Consider the following 23,009-nt stretch of genomic DNA (forward strand, 5'->3'; position numbering starts at 1 on the left):
TAAATGTATAAATTCCCTGTATAAACGTGTACTTAATATGGAGATCAGGTCAACCGAATGTCATAATTAAATTCAGAAGCTGAAGTAGAACACCAGATTAGATGGAATGACCTAAAATAAGCAAACTAACATTGGATGGAGAACTTGTGTACCACAATTACTGCATCTCAGACAAGTGAAAGTTATGCTATTTATTTTATTATTTAAATTCTTTTAATATACCGATGCTCAAGGCAAGGTCTTATCGTACCGGTTTATAATGAAACTAGGGAAAAACCAATTAACAATATATAGAAGGTAAAAAGTTACATTAAACAAGGGGAATAAACTTGGGCATTGGAAGATAGGAAAGATTCAAAATAATACAACTAGAGCGTACCAAAATGGTAACGAGACAAAAGTAAATTAACAAATGGAATTTAACTAAAGGTTGCTGTTAAAATATTCCCCAAAGCCTTGCAGTATCTCAGAATTGGGCAACAAGCAAACCATACTAAAACAATATATTAGATCACATTCTTCAACACAAGATAAACCCAGTATTTACATATTTAAGCTCATTTAAATCAAGCATCAAATTCATCTAGACACATTCCACTCCTGTTATAAATTTGCCCAGGGAGATCACGCGATGCCATACACCAAGTAAAGGTTGCCACGTCAACCTTTATTTTCTTTTAACTATATTTTTTTTAGTTTCACTTTTGTAGCTGCTTGCTGCCCTAAGCATTGGCAATCTTTTTTGGGTGGTATGTCAACCCGCCTTACCCAGAAGGATCGCGAAAGAAAAAACAAAATTGAGGCTGAGTCCGAGCAAGATGGCGGGCGCGCCGAAGGTTAAGGCTTCATCTTCTCTTGCCACAGCCATGGTCAACGGCGATAAACTTGAGGAGGTGATGTCTCACATGGCACTTTCTGACACCCGAATGAGTGAACTGGAAACTCGAGTCTCTGCTAACCAAGACTCCATGGCAGCTTTAGGAACAGAGATGGGAGAGTTAAAATCTGTGCTCAGGTGGCAGGATGAGAGACTCGAAGACCTCGAGAACCAGTCTCGACGCAATAATTTGCTGTTTGTTGGGTTGACAGAAGCCCTGAGCAACTCTGCATTGCCTGCTTTCCTGGAATTGTGGATCAAAGAGGAATTTATTTATTTATTTTTATATACTGCGGCGCGTTCGGAACATCACCTCAGTTTACATGTAACAGTAATGCAGCAACAGGCTTTACAAGTAATATATAAGGGAAATAATGTATCAACAGGCATTATAGAGTAAACAAATATAGAGTAAACAAATATGGTAACAGAAGAGAACTAACCTATGGAATTATTTACAGTAATGAAAATGGGGAGTGGCAATTTGAAGGAGGTGGGGTAAAGGTGGAGTGAGGAGGGGGGAATAAGAGGGGGGGAGATCGGGAATTCAAGAGGGAAAAGAGTAACGGGAGGAAAGATTTCTAAGCTAATAATAGGAGGGAGATATTAGGTGGGTAGCGCTTGGGAGGGAGCAAGGGGATGTGATCATTGAGGAGGTGGGAGGGTAGCTTACAGTGTTCAGGTGAAAGCTTGTTTAAAAAGCCGTGTCTTGAGATTCTGCTTGAATTTTCTAGGACATGGTTCCTGGCGGAGGCAGAGGGGCATGTTGTTCCAGAGAGAGGGTCCTGCGAGGGAGAGGGCACGTTCTCTGGTGGTCGCTAGTTTAGAAAGTTTGGGTGAGGGAGTGTGCAGAGTTGCAAGGTATTGCTTTCTGGTCGGTCTGTCCGAGGCGCGGAAACGGAGGTGCTTGTTGAACCAGCGCATGTCTTGGTTGTGGAGGGATTTATGAATGATGATGAGTGATTTGAATATTATACAAGAGGGGATGGGCAGCCAGTGCAGGTGTTTGAGGTCCGGGGTGATGTGATCATGACGATGGGCATTGGTGAGTATGTGGGCAGCGGCATTCTGGAGCATCTGCAGGGGTTGTATGGCATTCTTTGGAAGGCCAAGGAGGATGGTGTTACAGTAGTCAAGTTTGGATAGGATGATTGCTTGGAGAACTGTGCGAAAATCGTTAAGATGTAGGAGAGGTTTGAGTTTTTTTAGCGTGTGGAGCTTATGAACTTTTTTAGGTTGAAGTAGTTGTCCAGTGTCACTCCCAGGCTACGGACATTTTGGGAAAAGGTGGAGGTGGGGTATGCTAGGATGATAGTGAAGGGGTGAGATGAGGAGGAGTTCAGTTTTTGAGGTGTTGAGGGCCAGGTTGTTGTTTGACAGTAGGGCGTTAATGGCTGTGAGGGCAGAGTCCCAGGTCTTCATGGCACTGGGTAGGTTGTCCGTTATAGGTATGAGGATCTGGACGTCATCCGCATAGATGAAGTGCGGAACACCAAGATTGGAAAGGAGGCAGCAGAGGGGAAGGAGGTATATATTGAAAAGGATAGTGAGGAGCCTTGAGGAACACCTTGTTTCAGGGTGATTGGATTGGATTCACATTGTCCAATTTTTACACTGAATTGTCTGTCGGTTAGATAAGATTGAAGCCATCAAAGGGAGGAGCCTGTTATGCCGATCTCCTTGAGGCGTTTCAATAGGATTTCGTGGTTGACAGTGTCGAATGCGGCGGAAATATCAAGCAGGGCTAGGATGTAAGCTTGGCCTTTGTCAAGGGATTTCAGAATATGGTCAGATAGGGAAACAAGGAGGGTTTCGGTGCTGTGGTGCCTACGGAAACCGAATTGTGACTGGAAGAGTATTTGATTATCGTTTAGGAAGTCAGTGAGTTGTTGATTAATTATCTTTTCTAGGATTTTTTAGATAAATGGAAGTTTGGATATTGGGCGATAGTTGGCGGGATCAGCTGGGTCAAGTGAGGGGTTTTTTAAGATAGGTTTTACTATTGCTTGTTTGAGTAGGTTGAGGACAGTGCCTTGCGATATGGAGCAGTTAATGATGTTGGCTATGGGGTGGGAAATGATGTTGGGAATCAAGAGGAGTGATTTAGTGGGGATGGTATCTGCAGGGTGCGCTGCAGGGTTTATCTTCTTGAGGATCGATTCTATCTCCACAGGTGTGGTGGTCTCAAATGAGTTTAGAATTGTGGAGGTGTTTGGGGTATGCTGGGTGAGGATACGGGGGTGGTGAGGTTTGTTATGGGGGAGTATATGTGCAGTGGGGCATGGGGGAAGCGAGCCAAGATTTTTTCTATTTTGTTGTGGAAGTATAGGGCGAGTTCCTCGCATCTGTTTGCATCATCAGTGTTGGGAAGGGGGGGTGACGGAGGTTTCGGTTAGGGAGGAAACAAACTCAAAGAGGGCTCTGGCACTGAATTGATGTTGGTGGATTCGCAGGGCGTGGAAGTCCCTTTTTGCTTTGTCAATGGCTTCTCGGTAAGTGTGAAGGCGTGATCGGAATGTAGCTTGAAGAGCCGGGGATTTGTCTAGTTTCCTGAGATTGTTTTTTAGGGTTTTAAGCTCGGGGTGTACCAGGGTTTCTTTTTGGTGTTGGTGGAGTTGATTAGGCAGGATTGAGTGGGGCAGATCTTATTGGCGATGTTGCTGGTGATTTGAGACCAAGTGGAAAGGGCGGAGTCAGTGTCAGTGAGGTCTAGTTTACTGAGCTCGCAGGATAGGGCGGTGATGAGATCATCTGTCTTACATGGTTTGCGGTAGTGGATGGTAGTTTTGGTGGGCGGGTGGGAGGGAGAGCTTTTGATGGAGCAGGAGGTATCAATGCGGAAGTGGTCAGACCAGGGAATGGGATTGCAGGAGGGGGGATTGGATTGAATCAGATGGTTGGTGAAGATAAGGTCAAGGGTGTGTCCGGCCTTGTGTGTGGGGGCAGAGATTATTTGTTCAAGGCCTAGGGCATGAAGGGATGCCATAAGGGAGTCGCAGGATGCTGATCGTGGGGTGATGTCAACATGGAGATTGAGATCGCCAAGGATGATGGTGGGCGCGTTCATGTCTAGGTGTTTGGTAATGTATTCAATCAGTGGGGAAGGGTTATTTTCGAGGAGGCTGGGGGTGCATATATTAGGCAGATTTGCAGGGTGGATGATTTAAAGACTGCAATTTCCAGCTTGTGTGGGAGTGTGAATGGTTGTAGGGTTAGATTAAACTTCTTTTTGGCAGCAAGGAGGTGGCCTCTTTTTTTGCATCTAGGGATGGAGAAAATGTTGTACAGGTCGGTTGGGAGCTGGTTTAGTAGGATCGAGTTGGAATCCTTTAACCAGGACTCTGTGATGGCGCAGATGTCAGGGCTGTCGTCTATGAGGATGTCATTAAGTAAGATGGTTTTTTTTGACAATGGATTGCGTGATTAGGAGAAGGATCGTGAAGGTGGTAAGACCAATTAGTTGTTTGAGAGGGAAAATCATGATGGGGGAGTAGAGATCTGTATGGTTCGCGAGGGCTAATAGGCTGCAGGATAGGAAGTTTGGCGGGGTAGTGTTTGAGGGTGGGAATAGCATTTGACATCATGGTGAGGGAGGACAGGGAAGAGCTACTCGGTGTCGGAGTAAATGAGGGGTTAGGGGTTCTGAGGGGAAGTGTCGTTGAGGGGGAGATGGCGATGCGTTAAGGCTGGTGGAGCTGTTGAGGGAGCACAAGGTGAGAGAGGGTGTGCAGTGTGGACTGGGGGGGGAGGGGGGTTGTACGGCTAACTTGACCAGAGGGGGGTGGGGAGTGGAGTGGGGTTGGGGGGGACTGGGGGTCAATGCAAAGGGGCACGCGCCTGCTTTTAAAGTCCTAAGGGTCGCCGAGATCTTGCATGTCCGGTGGGCGGGACAAGAGGCCAAGTGGAGGACCGGGGGGGGGGGGGTCAGCATCCTCAGAGGGATCAACATTCACGGCGGGGCTCAGGAACCCCAATGGGTCGAGGCACAGGTAGTGTATAAGAGTGTGAAGTCCGCTTCCGATGATGTCATTAGTGGGCGGGCTCCAGCGTCGAGGTAGGCCGCAGGCATCCAACGGGCTCGATTTGTGCGCAAGCCATCCGAGGGCACCCTGACCCCGGTGGGTCGGCGCCAATCGCGTGGGTGCGACAAGGTCAGAGGGCAGCGTGGGACAAGAGGACGAGCAGGGGACGTCTCCTACTTTAAAAGTAAGTGTGGTCTGCTTCTGATGATGTCGTTAGTTGGCGGGCTCCGGCATCTAAATCTAGAAAGGGGCTCCGACGCCTAGATCTAGAAAGGGGCCCCTTTAAAATAGAGAGAGCGCACCATATGGGCCCATGGAGAGAGAAAAATAACAGACCACATATGGTTATAGCCCGCATATTAGACTTTGCGCACAAAATGGCTATTTTACAGGCTCTGAGAGCCAAACGGAAACTTACACATGATGGGAAAAACTATACTGTATTTCAAGACTACTCAGCTAAGTTGTCGCTCCAACGCAGAGTTTTCATCGGCTTGTACGTGCTTGCATAAATTGGGCTTACAGTTCGCACTGTTATATTCTGCAAAACTTCGGATCGCCTTTCCAGATGGGGAAAAACGGATCCACGCCGTGACAGAAGCCAATACATTAGTGGACCGCCTGGAAACGGAAATTGCTAAATCATCTCAACATTGAAGGGTATCTACTAAGCTTTTGCACGTGGCTGATATCTATTGCACCCTGTCAGGCCACTCAACTTGGAACTAGGATCCAGACTCTTACTCCCAGCCACCGACCTGACAGGAAGCACCCTGTACCGGGAACATAGGGTGTGTTTTGGGGGTTTTTTTCTTTTTGTTTGTTATTATTTTTATTACCATTGTTGTTGTTTATCTTACTCGACCAAACTGTACCCTAACATTTATAGTTATGTAAGGGACAGGACTTGCAAAGTGGTCAAATTACATGGAAATGCGGCGGGGAGGGGGGGGGGGAGGAAAGGGGGGCGTTTTTAAGTGACCCTCAGTCTAATATGCACGTTTTTCGATTCCTAGAATTTTTGGGAAGGGAGAGGGAGGTGGAGGTATATGCACACTGGGGCTACACTTTTAGGATATGGGTAGGCAATGCAAGTTTGTGATCTTTACTATATTTTAGGCATAAGGGCGGCGGCCTTAGCTGGGGAGATGGCCATCTAATCATGGTAGTTTTGTTTTTGATTCTTCTTTGTATCATCTGTTTTTGGATAATGGGTAAATCATCTTTGAAATTTATATCATGGAATGTATGTGGTATAGGATCCCCAATTAAAAGGATGAAGATATTGACCTCATTAAAATAGTCTGCCGATATCGGCTTTCTACAAGAAACACATTTAACTGATAAGGAGCACCAGAAACTTAAAAAGGATGGGTGGGTCAGGTTTTTTATGCCTCAGCTACTACTAGATCCGCGGAAGTCACCATTTTAGTGCACAAAAATGTACCGCTGACAGTCCTTCAAGAAATTAAGGACCCACTAGGGCATTTTATAATGTTAGTTAGTAAATTAGGTGACTATAACATCACTTTGTGTAACATATATGCTCCCAATGTTTACAATCATGCCCTTTTCCAACAATTATCTCAAAAACAGTTGGCTAGCAAACTGGGCCCATTGCTATGGGGGGGGGGACTTTAATTTAGTAGCGGACCCCTTACTTGATAAATCCCGTCCAATTAAGGACTTGCGGGTAGGCTCAAAGAAAAGAATCCCCTTTTTACTTTCACAGTTACAGCTGCTGGACGTATGGCATGTCTTAACACCCAGTAGAGAAAGATTTTAAACATATGTCCCGTGCACATTCTACCTTGTCCCATACAGATTACTTCTTGTTTTCACAGGATCACCTATCTCAGGTTGTAGAAGCAGGTATAGGGCGTATAAAGATCTCGGACCATACCCTATATGGCTGGAGATTTCTGGGTTGAGAACTGTATCATCTCTTGGGATCTGGAAATTTCCTTATTATTTGGACCAAGACCAGGCCTTTCAAATGTATATTAAACAGCATTGGGCGGATTTTGTAACTAATAATGGAATCCACAGGAAGCCCTCCCCAACTCTTACATGGTACACCGCTAATCCTCCAGAACCTTCACTGGCTGCCTATAAAATTCAGGATACTCTTTAAAGCACTCATGATGATTCACAAGGCGCTACACAACATCTCTCCCCTCAACCTATCTTTTCGACTACAGCAGCACACCTCAAAGAGACCGATCAGAAGTGCATACCAGAACATGCTTCACACCCACCCGGCCACAACTTCACTGAGGAAACGAGCTTTGTCCACTGCAGGTCCCCTCCTTTGGAATAGGTTTCCGCCAGACCTCCGCCAAGAACCTTGCCTAGCAACTTTCAAAAAGAAGCTAAAGTCCTGGCTATTCACCCAAGCCTTCCCTGAGATCTAAAACTTGATGAAGAGACAGACGGTATCCATTTCACTGTACATGCTCTTTCTGATTATGCACCCTGTAGCACCTATTTATACCCTGATTCTGTACCTAGTTTTTGTACCCTACCTCAGTTTATCTTGTTCATGAATGTTCTCCCTTAAAGTTCTATGTCAACATGTTACAATGTATTCCGCCGCTGGGGCAACAGTTCAGTTCCATGTAAACCGGTGCGATATGTATTGTATACAGGAACATCGGTATAGAAAAATCAAAAATAAATAAATAAAGCAATTTTAAGGGGAGATATTATCTCTTATGTGGCCTGGAGGAAAAGAATACTAGACAAGCAGATATTAGATCTTGACTTCACGTTAACCAAGTATAGGTGAGCATTCATAGCTCAGAATACTACAGGTACTAAGGCAATGTATCTGGCCACACAGGTAGCTCTTAATACCTTATTTCACCACAGGGCCAAGAAAAGTATTTTATTCTACAAATACAAGCATGCTAATAAGAGTGGGAAGTTGTTAGGTCGGCTCATCGGAGTGACAGAGACTCGAAGGGCATTTCCCATATAAATAGACAATTTGGGAAGGTTTTCTCTAAGACCAAGGACATCCTCAAGCAATATGCAGCTTACTATGCCAAGTAGTATTCCTCTGAGGGTTTTAATGCTGATAAATGTAAGGATTTTCTGTCCCAGCTAGGTTTAAAATCCTTTGAAGAACGACACCTGCAGCACATAAACAAAACTTTAGATTAGAATGGGATTTCAGGTGGCGAAGTTAAAGGCCCCCAGCCCAGATGGTTTCACAGCCGAGCTTTATAAAATTTTGATTGATGATATTCCTGGAGTATTGAAAGATTCTTTTATGGACCTTATGGAGAAAGGATGCTTCCCTCCCGGTATAAATAAAGCGGTCATAACGGTCCTCCCTAAGTTGGTGTTATGTTCTGGTGGTTTAGTGTGCCTATGGGCCTCAGCCCGACCCAGAACTTCTAGGCCAAGCCAAGGGTTGGCGGTGGTCCCGCATGGCTGATGGTCTACCCTCCGCCAGACCGGCAAGCTCCCATGGCCAAACATCCGAGGATGTTGGAAGGTGAATGGTCCTCCGACCATTCTGGGCCCTTTCGGACCTGCTGCGAGCAGCATGGAGCAGCAGGCCTGGCCTGAGGTTGAGGGCAAACGGGCCTTGACATGAAGACATGAAGACTGATGCAACGGCATCACATAGCACGAAGACTTGGGTTGATGCGACGGCATCCATGGCACGAAGACTAGGGGTGATGCGACGGCATCCATGGCATGAAGTCTAGGGGTGATGCGACGGCATCCATGGCATGAAGACAAATGGGTGATGCGACGGCATCCATGGTACGAAGACAAATGGCTGATGCAACGGCATCCTCGACAAGACATCCAAAGAGGCAACACAAGGCATGGACATTGGCACTGTCTCTCAGGGCGCCCTACTCAGGCCACCCGCGGGACTGAGTCGCGGATCACCCTGTCCGTTACGCGCACTACACAGGCCTTGCACCGTGGTGACTTCCCTCTGGAGGCTCTTGCCTGCCAGAGCCTGTGTAAAGTCTTCGTCTCATCTTGTGGAGCTCCTCACCGTGATGTCTTGTCTCGTCATGCTTTGCCATGCCATGTCTTGTCTTCGTGCCTGAGGTCCTCGTCCAGGTGTCTTCGTTCTCCTACGTCCTGGTGTTCCTGCCTTCCTGGATGTTCTTCCCTATGCCACGCCTTGTCTTCGCTCTCGAGCCTTCTGGTACCGGTAGGCCGGGGGTCCCTCAGATGCAGTACTCCTGGGTGGACTGCCTGCCGGTGGACGGTTGTCCTGTGCTCCTGAGCCGTCAAGTCCTGATGTGTGTTCCTGTGCTGTCCCGCTCCCGTCGTGGTCCGTGACCAGTCTGCAAGGGCTGTGTAGGGCACGTAACGGACAGGGTGGTCCGCGACTCAGTCCCGCGGGTGGCCTGAGTAGGGCGCCCTAAGAGACAGTGCCAATGTCCATGCCTTGTGTTGCCTCTTTGGATGTCTTGTCGAGGATGCTGTTGCACCAGCCATTTGTCTTCATGCCATGGATGCCGTCGCATCACCCCTAGTCTTCATGCCATGGATGCCGTCGCATCACCCCTAGTCTTTCTGCTATGTGATGCCGTTGCATCAATCTTCATGTCAAGGCCCGTCTGCCCTCAACCTCAGACCAGGCCTGCTGCTCCATGCTGCTCGCAGCAGGTCTGAAAGGGCCCGGAATGGTTGGAGGACCATTCACCTTCCAACATCCTCAGATGTTTGGCCATGGGAGCTTGCCGGCCTGGCGGAGGGTAGACCTTCAGCCACGCGGGGCCACCGTCAACCCTTGGTTCGGCTCAGAAGGTCTGGGTCGGGCTGAGGCCCATGGGCACACTAAACCACCAGAACACAACAGAATGCAAGGCCATGTGCCCGACAGTGGTTTTCGCCGATGGATCCGCCTTGTTCCTTGTTTTGTTTCCATGTCCTGGACTGTGATGGGATCGGAAAATGTTTTCAGGATAACTTTATGTGTACGACCTACTGGAGGCGCCAGTTTTGCCATAGTCTCGACCTGCTGGAAGCGCCAGCTGTCTGGAATTTTTTTTTAACGACCTGCAGGAGGTGCCTGCTCCAGACTTTTTTCCATCATGTTGCCAGAATGGGGTTTTACGACCTGCAGGAGGCGCCTGCACCCATACTGGTTATGCTGGTTTTCTTTTGCCCACCCTGGGTTCCCTCCCCCAGGTCTTCTTGGTGTCTCTTGGTGCTTCTTGTCTGGGTCTTGTTTGTTGCTTGTTGCTCGTTTCTCTGTCTTGTATTGTCCGTGTTGTGTGGTTGGTTGCTTGTTTGTTTGTTTTCCTCTTGTTTTCTTTCCTGCTTGTTGGGTTCCGCTTGTGTGTTCCCCGTCCTCGTTCCCTCGTTTTCCCTTCCTTCGCTCTTGGCTCTTTCGCTCATTGAGCTCCTTCGCTCTCCGCTCCCTTGCTCTCTGCTCCTTCGCTCTCCGTTCCCTTGTTCTCTGCTCCTTCGCTCTCCGCTCCCTTGCTCTCTGCTCCTTCGCTCTCCGTTCCCTTGCTCCCTCTTTTGTGTTTTGTGTTGTCGGTCGCCCGGTCTCCGTTCGCCCGGTCGCTGCTTGCCCATTCGCCCGGTCGCTGCTCGCGCATTCACCCGGTCGCTGCTCCCTCGGTCCCGTGTTCGCTTCGTCCCGTGTTCCCTTGGTCTCGTCTGCCTCTTGGTCTCATGTCCTTGGTCTCTCGTCGTGTGTTCTGTTTTGTCTTGTTTTTGTCTGGTTTTCTGTGGTTTGTCTTCTATGTTTCTGCTGCTTTGCCTTGGTTTGTTCATGCTGTCCCCGGAGTTACCAGCTTCCATATTTTTTTGGGGGACCCTCGAATACCTCCATCTGGTATGGACTGTTACCCTTATCCTTGAGCTGTTGACAGGAGGCTTGAGGAAGGAGGGCTTTGAGGAGGGGGTACTGTTATAAACTAGCACTGCCCGCGGGTCTCCCCGCGAGCAGGCCACTCACCCCATGCTGCTTGTCTTCTGCCGACGCGGCAGGACGTCGCCGTCGGCCCTCCCACGCGGCCAGAGCCGCGGCTTGAAGTTTCTTCCACGGCCCGGAGGCCGCCCTGGATCCTCTTCGGCTCCGCGGTCAGAGCCGCGGCTTCCCTCGGGGCTGGGACGCCCCCGACGCTGTTGGTCATCTTCGTGGCTGGAGGCTGCAAAAGCCCCGGGCTCGAGTAGCGGCAGGAGCCGCCCCCGGGGCCTCCGGCAGCAGCTGGAGCCACTGCTTACGTTGGGCCTGTGTTCCAGGCCAGCCCTGCCTCGTCTGCCGCTCCTACACGATTACGTCGGTGCAGGCCGCTGTCCGCGGTCCTGCACAGCTTCCTGCTTCCTCTAGGCGCGCGGCCGCGTCTTCTTCTTCTATTTAAAGGGCCAGACACAGGAAGTGTCTGGGCCCCACCTTGATGACTGTTTCCTGCCTCAGCCCTATAAAGGGCTGCTCCGTTCATTGTTCCGGGCCTTGCATCGTCGTGAGTCTTCGCTCTGGAGGCTCCTGCCTGCCAGAGCCTGTGTAAGGTCTTCGTCTCATCTTGTAGAGCTCCTCACCGTGATGTCGTCTTGTCTCATCATGCTTTGCCATGCCATGACTTGTCTTCGTGCCTGAGGTCCTCGTCCAGGTGTCTTTGTTCTCCTACGTCCTGGTGTTCCTGCCTTCCTGGATGTTCTTCCCTATGCCACGCCTCGTCTTCACTCTCGAGCCTTCTGGTACCGGTAGGCCGGGGGTCCCTCAGATGCAGTACTCCTGGGTGGACTGCCTGCCGGTGGACGGTTGTCCTGCGCTCCTGAGCCGTCAAGTCCTGATGTGTGTTCCTGTGCTGTCCCGTTCCCGTCGTGGCCCGTGACCAGTCTGCAAGGGCTGTGTAGGGCGCGAAACGGACAGGGTGGTCCGCGACTCAGTCCCGCGGGTGGACTGAGTAGGGCGCCCTGAGAGACAGTGCCAATATCCAAGCCTTGTGTTGCCTCTTTGGATGTCTTGTCGAGGATGCCGTTGCATCAGCCATTTGTCTTCATGCCATGGATGCCGTCGCATCACCCCTAGTCTTCATGCCATGGATGCCGTCGCATCACCCCTAGTCTTCGTGCCAGATGCCGTCGCATCAACCCAAGTCTTCGTGCTATGTGATGCCATTGCATCAATCTTCATGTCAAGGCCCGTCTGCCCTCAACCTCAGGCCAGGCCTGCTGCTCCATGCTGCTCGCAGCAGGTCCGAAAGGGCCCGGAATGGTCGGAGGACCATTCACCTTCCAACATTTATTTATTTATTTATTTAACACTTTTTTTATACCGACCTTCATAGTAAATAAACCATATCGGATCGGTTTACATCAAACAAGGGTATAACAGAAGCAATAAATAAAAGTAATTAACAAGAGAAGAGAATAAGATAAAGTTACATTTAACAAGGAGTAAAAAACTTGGGAAGCTTAAGAGCTGGAAGGAAGTTAAAGGCCAAAAAATAATTAAAGAAGCATAGTCCAAAAGGAATTTGGATTAATGCAAAAGATGCTTTATTCAGTAAGTGCCAGAGTTCTTCGTTTGAATGGTTGTAGGACTTTAATCTTCTACGTCCAAGTGAGGAAAAAGAAGACTAAGGGTTGTCTGGAGGATCATCGAAGGCTTGGTGGAATAGCCACGTCTTAAGTTTTTTTCTGAACGTAATGAGACAGGGTTCTAGTCGGAGGCTTGAAGGAATGTTGTTCCAAATAGATGGACCTGCTATTGAAAAAGCTCGGTCTTTGGTCGAGGAAAGGCGTGAGGCTTTAGTTGGGGGGTAATTCAAAGTACCTTTATGATTATCTCTAATTGGCCTATTGGAGGAATGAAGTTTGAAGGGTATTTCAAGGCTGAGATGGAGTTGGTGATGGATGGATTTATGTATTAGGGTAATTGCTTTGTAAAGGATTCTGAAATTTACAGGTAGCCAATGTAGGTTTCTGAGGATGGGTGAGATGTGATTTCTGCGGCTGGTGTTGGTCAGTAATCTCGCTGCAGCATTTTGAATCATCTGAAGCGGTTTAATGGTCGATTTGGGTAGGCCAAGGAGGAGGGCACTGCAATAGTCAATCTTGGAGAATAACAACGCCTGGAGTACTGTTCTGAAATCTTTGAAAAAAAGAAGTGGCTTGAGTCGTTTCAGAACCTGGAGTCTGTAAAAACAGTCTTTGGATGTAGTATTAACCATTTTCTTAAGGTTTAGTCTATTATCGAGAATTACTCCTAGATCTCTCACCTGCTTATGAGTGATGAATGTGTTGTGAGGGAATGGTATGGGAATATTTTCTTCATTTGCTGAGATGAGGAGGAGCTCCGTCTTTGAAGAGTTAAAGACCAGATTTAATCTATTGAGGAGGTTAGTGATAGATATAAGGCAGTTATTCCAGTGGGAAAGTGCATACAGATAATGAATTAAATTAAGGTCAGATAGCAATTGGCAAAGGGGTAGGAGGTAAATATTAAAAAGGGTTGGGGAAAGGGAAGATCCTTGTGGAACTCCTAAATTGGATTTTGTTAATGGCGATTCTTTGTTGTTGATTTTAACTTTGAAGGATCTATTGTAGAGGAAAGATTTGAACCAACTATGGGCAGATCCTGAGATACCAATGTCTGTTAGGCGATCCAGAAGAATGGAGTGGTTGACGGTGTCAAACGCCGCGGAGATGTCTAACAGGATTAATAAAAAGGAGTAGCCTTTGTCAAGACCCATTATAATATGATCTGTAAGTGAGATAAGGAGGGTTTCCGTGCTGCGTGCTTTGCGGAAGCCATATTGTGAGGGGTGTAGGATATTTTGATCTTCCAGGTATTCTGAAAGCTGGGTGTTTACCAGCTTTCCTGTTATTTTGGCTAAAAATGGCAAATTAGAGATGGGTCTGAAATTGGTAGGTACATTAGGGTCTAGATTGTGTTCTTGAGAAGGGGTTTGAGTGACGCAGTTTTTAGGCTGTCAGGGTAACTTCCTTGGGTTAAAAAGCAATTTATGATACTTGTTAAAGGTTTTGCGATCGTATTTGGAATGAGAAGCAGGAGATTTGAAGGAATATTATCTGCAGGATGGCTAGATGGTTTTTGTCTTTTTAGAAGGGATTCAATCTCTTTAACAGAAATTGATTCGAAGCTTTCAAGTTTGGCTCCCTTGCTTGATTGAGGATTCTTGTCTGAGGTAAGAGGTAGAGTATTTGGTGGAAGAAGGGCGAGCGTATTCAGGATCTTTTGTTGAAAGAATAAAGCAAGTCATTAGCCTTAGATAGAGCTTGTTCATCTGGGATGGGTGGAGGGAGTTGATTTCGTGATTTGAGAGACGTATGCAAAATAGGGCTTGGGCATCGTATTGAAAATGATGAATTTTGTTGGCGTAGAATTCTCTTTTTGTTAGTAGAATAGAGGTCCTATAATGATGTAGAAAGCCTTTGTATTTAGACAAGGTAGTTGAGTTGGGTGTTTTTCGCCAAATATTTTCTCTGTGGCGTAGCTCCTGTTTCATCTGTTTTAGTTTAGGGGTAAACCAGGGTTGATTACCTTTTTTTGTAGGATTGATTGTTTTAGAGACTGTTGCACACCATTTGTTAGCAACTGTTTCAGTGATCTTGTGCCAGGAAGTTAGGGCTGAGTCAGGATTCGAAAGGTCTAGATTCGTGAGTTCCTTAGACAGCTGATCACTAAGTATTTCCGATGGGCAAGGTTTTCTGAATTGAATATTAGAAAGGAGATGAGAAGTGTGAGTCAGTTTATCTATGGAAAAGGAGGATTCTATCAAGAAATGGTCTGACCAGGGGATTGGTGTGCAAGATGGAACTGAAGTGCAGGAGAAATTAGAATTGATGAAAATTAAGTCCAGAGTGTGTCCTGCTTTATGTGTAGGACTATTAATGATCTGCGTGAATCCCATAGCACTGAGGGAGGTGAGGAGCGCTTCGCAGTTTGAGGAGCGAGGTATAACATCAGTGTGAAGATTGAAGTCGCCTAAGATCATAGATAGGAGGTCTAAATTGATATGTTTCACTATGGATTCTATGAGTGATGAAGGGTCCGTTTCTAAAACTCCGGGAGGAGCGTAGACTAGTAGAATTTGTAGTTGTTTTGATTTGACTAGTCCCAATTCTAATTTAGAGTCAGACTTGATGGTATGAGTGGATAGTTTGAGTTCTTTTTTGGTGGCTAAGAGAAGGCCACCTCCTCTTTTTTTGTGTCTGTGGAAGGTGAAGATGTCATATCTATGAATAGGAAGTTGATTGATTAGAGCAATGTCCGTATTTTTTAGCCAGGTTTCTGTAATTGCACAGATATCTGGATTTGTATCCTGGAGGTAGTCGTTGGGATGTGTGTTTTTTAGTTAAGGATTGAGCGTTGAGAGGGTTACTGAAAGAAGTGTGAGGCCTAGTAGTTGGTTCAAAGGTGAGGTCATGATTGGAATAATTCTTTTTTGTATGTTGTGGGTGGAGATAATTATGGAGTTTCTCCTTCGGTATTGAATGATTGGGATATTATAGGTATGCATGAGATTAGTTGGAGAGACTGGAGGTAGAGAATGCTGTAAGTTAGAGAACAGCTGGATGAATGCAAGTTGAAAGCCGTTAGAAGAAAAGCTGGGTGAATGCAGATACACCTTATTCTTTTGTAGGGTCAATTAATAAGTTTCTCTGTAGGATCTGCTGATAACTCAGGCTATTCCACAGACTCTCTGGTAACGCTGGTGTGATTAGCGCAGGAGTAGAGTAAGGAACTTCGGTGGAGCTATCTAGATGTGGATTGATAGGTTCTATAGCGGTAGAATAGAGATTGAGGGTTAATGTGGCTGTGTTGTGATGTTTGAGATCTGAGGCTTCGTACAGTTGTTGGAGATGCTGTTGTGCTGATGGCGTTGAAATATATAGCCGGCTGGGGAGGAACCGAAGACCCTAGGGTAGATTTGGGGCTCCCTCGGGGCTGCGCCGAAAGGAGCGCAACAGCCTTCGATTTTTCTGTGGATATGGCTCGGGGCTTCCTCGGGGCTGTACGAAGGGGCGAAACAAAGGGGCAGGCCCTTTTGTCGCGCTCCTTCGGCGCGAGACGCCGGAGTGAGATGATTTTTAAACCTCCCTCTGCTGCTGTCTGATTGGCTGGATCGGGCTGGTGGGCGGGTCTTAGCGCCGTGGGGCTGCTTCTCAGACTGTCCGGTCGGCGATCAGGCCCGCCGGGGGGAAGGGAATATAACAGGCCTTACCCCGACGGGTCTGGGCGCCGATCGCGCAGGCCTCCCCCTCCGAAGAAAAAACGCTGTCAGCCTCGGTGGGTATGGGCAGCAGGCAAGCAGTCAGACGCAGCGCCGGAGGGAGATGATTTTTAAACCTCCCTCTGCTGCTGTCTGATTGGCTGGATCGGGCTGGTGGGCGGGTCTTAGCGCCGTGGGGCTGCTTCTCAGACTGTCCGGTCGGCGATCAGGCCCGCCGGGGGGAAGGGAATATAACAGGCCTTACCCAGACGGGTCTGGGCGCCGATCGCGCAGGCCTCCCCCTCCGAAGAAAAAAACGCTGTCAGCCTCGGTGGGTATGGGCAGCAGGCAAGCAGTCAGACGCAGCGCCGGAGGGAGATGATTTTAAACCTCCCTCTGCTGCTGTCTGATTGGCTGAATCGGGCTGGTGGGCGGGTCTTAGCGCCGTGGGGCTGCTTCTCAGACTGTCCGGTCGGCGATCAGGCCCGCCGGGGGAAGGGAATATAACAGGCCTTACCCAGACGGGTCTGGGCGCCGATCGCGCAGGCCTCCCCCTCCGAAGAAAAAACGCTGTCAGCCTCGGTGGGTATGGGCAGCAGGCAAGCAGTCAGACACAGCGCCGGAGGGAGATGATTTTTAAACCTCCCTCTACTGCTGTCTGATTGGCTGGATCGGGATGGTGGGCGGGTCTTAGCGCCGTGGGGCTGCTTCTCAGACTGTCCGGTCGGCGATCAGGCCCGCCGGGGGGAAGGGAATATAACAGGCCTTACCCCGACGGGTCTGGGCGCCGATCGCGCAGGCCTCCCCCTCCGAAGAAAAAACGCTGTCAGCCTCTGTGGGTATGGGCAGCAGGCAAGCAGTCAGACGCAGCGCCGGAGGGAGATGATTTTTAAACCTCCCTCTTCTGCTGTCTGATTGGCTGGATCGGGCTGGTGGGCGGGTCTTAGCACCGTGGGGCTGCTTCTCAAACTGTCCGGTCGGCGATCAGGCCCGCCGGGGGGAAGGGAATATAACAGGCCTTACCCCGACGGGTCTGGGCGCCGATCGCGCAGGTCTCCCCCTCCGAAGAAAAAACGCTGTCAGCCTCGGTGGGTATGGGCAGCAGGCAAGCAGTCAGCTATGGCAATACTTATTTTCAATTTTACATCAGATGGGCCTGGTAGGTCTTTTTCTACAAGGTATCACACTGTTATATAAGGATCCATTGGCCTCTATTACTGTAAATAGTCCTCGGATGTTTGGCCATGGGAGCTTGCCGGCCTGGCGGAGGGTAGACCGTCAGCCATGCGGGGCCACCGTCAACCCTTGGTTCGGCTCCGAAGGTCTGGGTCGGGCTGAGGCCCATGGGCACACTAAACCACCAGAACACAACAGTTGGGTAAAGACTCCACTAGGGTTTCCTCTTATAGACCGATCTCCCAGATTAATTTCGACCAGAAACCACTGGCCAAGATATTAGCCGATAGATTGGCCTTAGTGTTCCTAGAGCCAAGTGGGGTTTGGAGGGGACGTTATGCAATCGTCAATGTTCGTAAAGTGCTGACAGCCATATCCCTCTGCTCAGTGAACAACGTGCCCTTTCTCATGATCAGTTTTGACGCAGAAAAGGCATTTGACAGGGTGGTATGGCAATACTTGTTTTCAATTTTACATCAGATGGGCCTGGTAGGTCTTTTTCTACAAGGTATCACACTGTTATATAAGGATCCAGTGGCCTCTATTACTGTAAATAGTGAATTGTCCCCAGACTTTCCTATCAAATGTGGGACTAAGCAAGGTTGCCCACTGTCACCACCTCTATTCTTGCTATCTATGGAACTAATAATGCTGGCAATCCAAAAGTCTGAAGAAATTCAAGGATTACCTATCTTTAAATACGCTGCTTTTGCAGATGATCTTCTGGTATTTTTGTGCAACCCAAGGTCTTCTCTACTTATGCGTCTTTTTCAGCAGTTCAGTGAATTTTCAGGGTATAAATTGAATAAGGATAAATCCGAGGCGTTGTCATTCCCAAGAACACTATGGTACAGTGGGGGGAACCCTTCCCTCTCAAGTGGGCAGAGGTCTCTCTCCGTTATTTGGGAATCCAGATTCCTTTACAACTAAAACAGTTGCATAACCTTAATATTTGCCCCTTACTCCAAATGACACAGGATAAATTGACTCTTTGACACTCTTTACCCTTATCCATAGGGGGTAGAATCAATCTATTTAAAATGGTCTTATTCCCTAAATGGCTCTACGTCTTGCAGCTTCTGTCTTTGCGCAAATCCTTCCTTAAAATACGTAGAATAGATAGAATGCTTGTGCGTTTCTTATGGTCAGGTGCGTCATTTTTTCCTTTGGTGCGTCGGAGTGCGTTGTAGGGATCGATGCTTTTAAAGGTATCGACGTATGCGTCGGTTGCGTCATCCGAGGCAAAATGGAAAGGAGCGACGCAGGGTCTGATGATGAATGTGCCATATGCGTCATGCTCGGCGCTCAATGCACAAGGCGTGGACACCAATGCAGTCAACGGTGCACGGCTCTCTGAAGCCAAATGCGCGCGTCATGGAGTCTCGGTCTGGGGTTTCTTCTTACCTGGAGAGGACTCAGTGGATCTTTTGTCAGCAGGAGAGGGGGCATATGATGAGGAGTGCCTTAACCTCTCCATTTTTTCCGCCCGTTGACGTCTAGCCCACGGGGACATCCTGCCGCAGTCTTTACATGTGGCCTTGTCATGATCGGGGCCGAGACATAAATAACAATAATTATGGCCATCAGTCACAGACATGATTTTTCCACAGGAACAATTCTTGAATCCTGGGATCTTCGGCATGTTGATGTTCTTCTTTCTTCTTCTTTTTCCCTTTTCTTAGTTTTCTGAGGAGTTGGAGACAGTAGAAAATATCCGTCCGTGAAGTACCGCGGAAAACTAAAACTGAGGAGACGGCTCGAGGAGCGCAGGAATGCCGGTGCATTCGCATTACAAAGCTCTTCGAGATAAGAGAGTAAGCTCCGCCAGGTGACATCACGGATGACGTCACTCACGCTGCATGGCTAAATGCCCTGCTTACCGAAGGAAAAGGACAGTGAACTATCTCAAAATCCGGGTGGGTTGCTGGACCAGAGGCAGCATGGATTCACCAGGAGAAGGTCCTGTCAGGCAAATCTGATTGACTTTCTTGATTGGGTGAGAAGACAACTGATCAAGGAAGGGCACTCGATGTGATTTACTTGAATTTCAGCAAAACATTTGATACGGTCTTGCATAGGAGGCTCATGAATAAAATGAGAAGCTTGGGAGTGCCAAGGTGGTTGAGTGGATTACAAACTATTTGACTGACAGGAGACAGCATATAATGGTAAATGGACCCTACACTGAGAATAGAACAGTGTTAAGTGGAGTACCACAAGGCTCAGTTTTGGGACTGATTATGTTCAATATCTACATGAAGCAACATTGCAGAAGGAGAAGAAAAGATAGTTCTGTTTTTTACGGATGAAAGTAAGATCTACAAACAGAGTGGACATGCCTAAAGGAGTAGAGGGAATGAAAAGTGATTCAAGAAAGCTTGAAGAAAGTCATAAAATCTTTAATAAAAAATGTAAATGATAAAAAAAGAAAGCATGAAGAGTGATCAAAGGTTTGGCAGCTGGAATTCAATGCCAAGAAGTCCAAAAGAGCTGTATGTGATTGGGGGGGGGGGGGGGGGGGGGGGGGGGGGGGGGGGGGGGGCGAAAGATTGATGTGTGTGGACCAAAAGAGATACCTTGGGGTAATAGTGTCTGATGATTTGAAGGCAGTGAAGCAATGTGAAGATGAAAGTTAAAGCCAGAAGGATGCTGGGCTAACAAGAAAAAGGAGGTGATAATGCCCTTGTACAAGTCCTTGGTGAGGGCTTACCTGGAGTTCTGTGTTCAGTTCTGGAGACCATATCTCAAAAGGATAGAGACAGCATGGAGATGGTCTAGATAAGAGTGACCAAAATGGTGTGGGACCTGTATTGGAAGATTTATGAGAAAAGGCTGAAGGATCTGACTATGTATACCCTGGAGGAGAGGAGGTGCAGGGGAGATATGATACAGACCTTCAGATACTTGAGAGATATTAATGATGCACAAACATCAAACCTTTGAAACTCCAGGGGAGACAACTCAGAACCAACAACAGGAAATATTTCTTCACAAAAAGAGTAGTGAATGCTTGGAATGCCCTTCCGGAAGAAGTGGTTAGGTCAAAGACAGTAAATTACTTCAAAATGGCATGGGATAGACACTGCGGATCCCTAAATAGTACATGTTGAAAATGAAAAAAAAAAGGGTGCATGGGGTTAACTTGTAAGGAGCTGCAGTCACTACTATGAGCAACTTGTTGGGCAGCTTGGATGGACCATTTGGTCTTTATCTGTCTCATTACTATATATCTATTATCTATTATATCGAGAGAGATCTAGCTCTCTATATATAGATATATAAAGCCCCATATTCCAAATGTGGTCATCCCAAACTCACTGGAACACTTTGAATTCCCTGCTAATTCCATCCCCACCCTCAATCCCACCAGAAAAAGGCTGAGACACATTAGCAAGTACTATGTGCGCTGTACCAGCTTTGTGGATAAATGAAGGACGTCAGATCAAAGGAGCCAATCTGCCAGATCAATGAAGAAGTACTAACAGTTTCTGACTGACAGCCTTTGTTCTGGTACTCACACATACCTGTTCAGATGCTCCTCCCAGTCTTCAGGAGGGGGGGGCGCATCAGTGTCCGTGCGCACAAACATCACATGGCGCTCACACTCGTTCATCACACTGCGTGCTTTCTGATTGTCATAGAGGGGCAAGGGTGTTGGAGTCACCGTCTCCACGTCAAGGGGGATATCTGTCTCACTGAAAAGAGAAAGAAAGGTAACAGCTCTCCTCTGGTGCTGAATGATAGAGATTCAAAGTCTTGCACACATATTGCCTCAATCCTATGAGAGTATCCCTAGAACTGCTGAAAAGTGACAACTTTTTTTTTTTTTTTGCTCAGGAGCAAAAGAAAAGCAGCGGTAGGCTTGGTATGCTACATATAACAGAACTGTCAAACAACCAGAGGAAGCCTGGCTGGCATATTAAAGCAACTCTCTTACTACACCCCAATCTCCCTTTCATGTGGAAAAGAAAAGGGAAATATTGCTAACACTTCTAGGATTGGGTCCAACTTTCCTTTAATTTTTTTTTTCTTTGGCCATTCTCTACATTTCCCAAGAGCTCATTTCTAACAGTTATCAGGGACACAGACAAATAATGCCTCTGAAATAATGCAACCTTTTCTCCTAGTCTAAGGTCCAATAAGCACCATGGGTTCAAGTCACTCAAATTATTTTGGTCTTTGGAGGGCAAGCAGTGGAAAAAGCAACTTTGCTTGACATAAACAATGTTTTCTGTATATAGCTGGATGAATTAGCTATGCTGCATGGGTGATGTCATCAGGGCGGCACTAGGCATCACTGTCTCTCAAAGCTTAAGGCTTTTTGCCCTACTGGGCATACGCGGTAGTTTCCACACAAATGAACCTTCCAGAAGTCACCTCAGTTATTATCTAAGCAGAAGATATCCAGGGCAGGTAGAGATGCTGTCCAGGGAGGAAGGGCAGGAACACAAGGCTAACTCATCCTACTACCTATGGAAAACACCATTTACAGTAAGCAAACGTGCGTTTTTCTGTCAAAAAGCAGGTAAAATTAGCCATACTGCACTGGGATCCGGATATTTAACAACCCTCAGCCTGGGATCCCAGGCTCATGGCGCCTGGCTGACTTATCTGCTGCCATGCTCCCCGAAGTGCCATCCTCACCAGAGAGGCACCAGGAACATATTCCATATTAGGCGCTACCACCCATGAAAGAGATCTAGGTGTCATAGTGGATAACACATTGAAATCATTGGTACAGTGTGCCGCCGCAGTCAAAAAAGCAAACAATGTTGGAATTATAGAAAGGGAATGGTGAATAAAACGGAAAATGTCATAATGCCTCTGTATCGCTCCATGGTGAGACCGCACCTTCAATACTGTGTACAATTCTGGTCGCCGCATCTCAAAAAAGATATAATTGCGATGGAAAAGGTACAGAGAAGGGCTACCAAAATGATAAGGGGAATGGAACAGCTCCCCTATGAGGAAAGACTAAAGAGGTTAGGACTTTTCAGCTTGGAGAAGAGACTGAGGGGGGATATGATAGAGGTGTTTAAAATCATGAGAGGTCTAGAACGGGTAGATGTGAATCGGTTTTTTACTCTTTCGGATAGTAGAAAGACTAGGGGGCACTCCATGAAGTTAGCATGGGGCACATTTAAAACTAATCGGAGAGAAAGTTCTTTTTCACTCAACGCACAATCAAACTCTGGAATTTGTTGCCAGAGGATGTGGTTAGTGCAGTTAGTGTAGCTGTGTTTAAAAAAGGATTGGATAAGTTCTTGGAGAAGTCCATTACCTGCTATTAATTGAGTTGACTTAGAAAATAGCCACTGCTATTACTTGCAACGGTAACATGGAAAAGACTTAGTTTTTGGGTACTTGCCAGGTTCTTATGGCCTGGATTGGCCACTGTTGGAAACAGGATGCTGGGCTTGATGGAGCCTTGGTCTGACCCAGTATGGCATATTCTTATATTCTTAACATCTGCCGTCACGCGAGACACGCTTGCACATCCCCACAAGCCAAACCATGCAGCATGAAAACCGGCGCTGGGCAGTGAAAGCAAAAATCCGTCAGATGAACGGGGAGAAAGTAACAGCTACTCAAACGAATAAGCAGCAGAGCCAGGGTAAAAACATGTTTTCCCACAGTAAACCCTGTTTGCCTGCTTGCTGAGCTTTCCTTTTATTCTCTTTTTCTTCTTTTTTTTTTTATTTTAAACAAAAACTTAATAAGTAATAAAGTAAGCACTTCCCTCAAAGAATGGCTGCATAC

General features: G+C 47.4%; 1 protein-coding gene across 6 annotated transcripts in view; it reads right to left on the reverse strand.

The window, feature by feature from the left end:
- The window catches only part of KANSL3 (KAT8 regulatory NSL complex subunit 3), a 331,289-nt gene that overhangs the window by 284,770 nt on the left and 23,510 nt on the right, over positions 1 to 23,009 (reverse strand). For all 6 annotated transcript variants that reach the window (XM_029604292.1, XM_029604291.1, XM_029604289.1 and 3 more), the window contains exon 3: positions 20,774 to 20,944. In XM_029604292.1, the coding sequence (XP_029460152.1) occupies positions 20,774 to 20,944 (171 nt within the window). The remainder of the gene's footprint in view (positions 1 to 20,773; positions 20,945 to 23,009) is intronic.

Source organism: Rhinatrema bivittatum, chromosome 5, assembly GCF_901001135.1.
Source record: "Rhinatrema bivittatum chromosome 5, aRhiBiv1.1, whole genome shotgun sequence".
Classification (NCBI taxonomy): Eukaryota; Metazoa; Chordata; class Amphibia; order Gymnophiona; family Rhinatrematidae; genus Rhinatrema; species Rhinatrema bivittatum.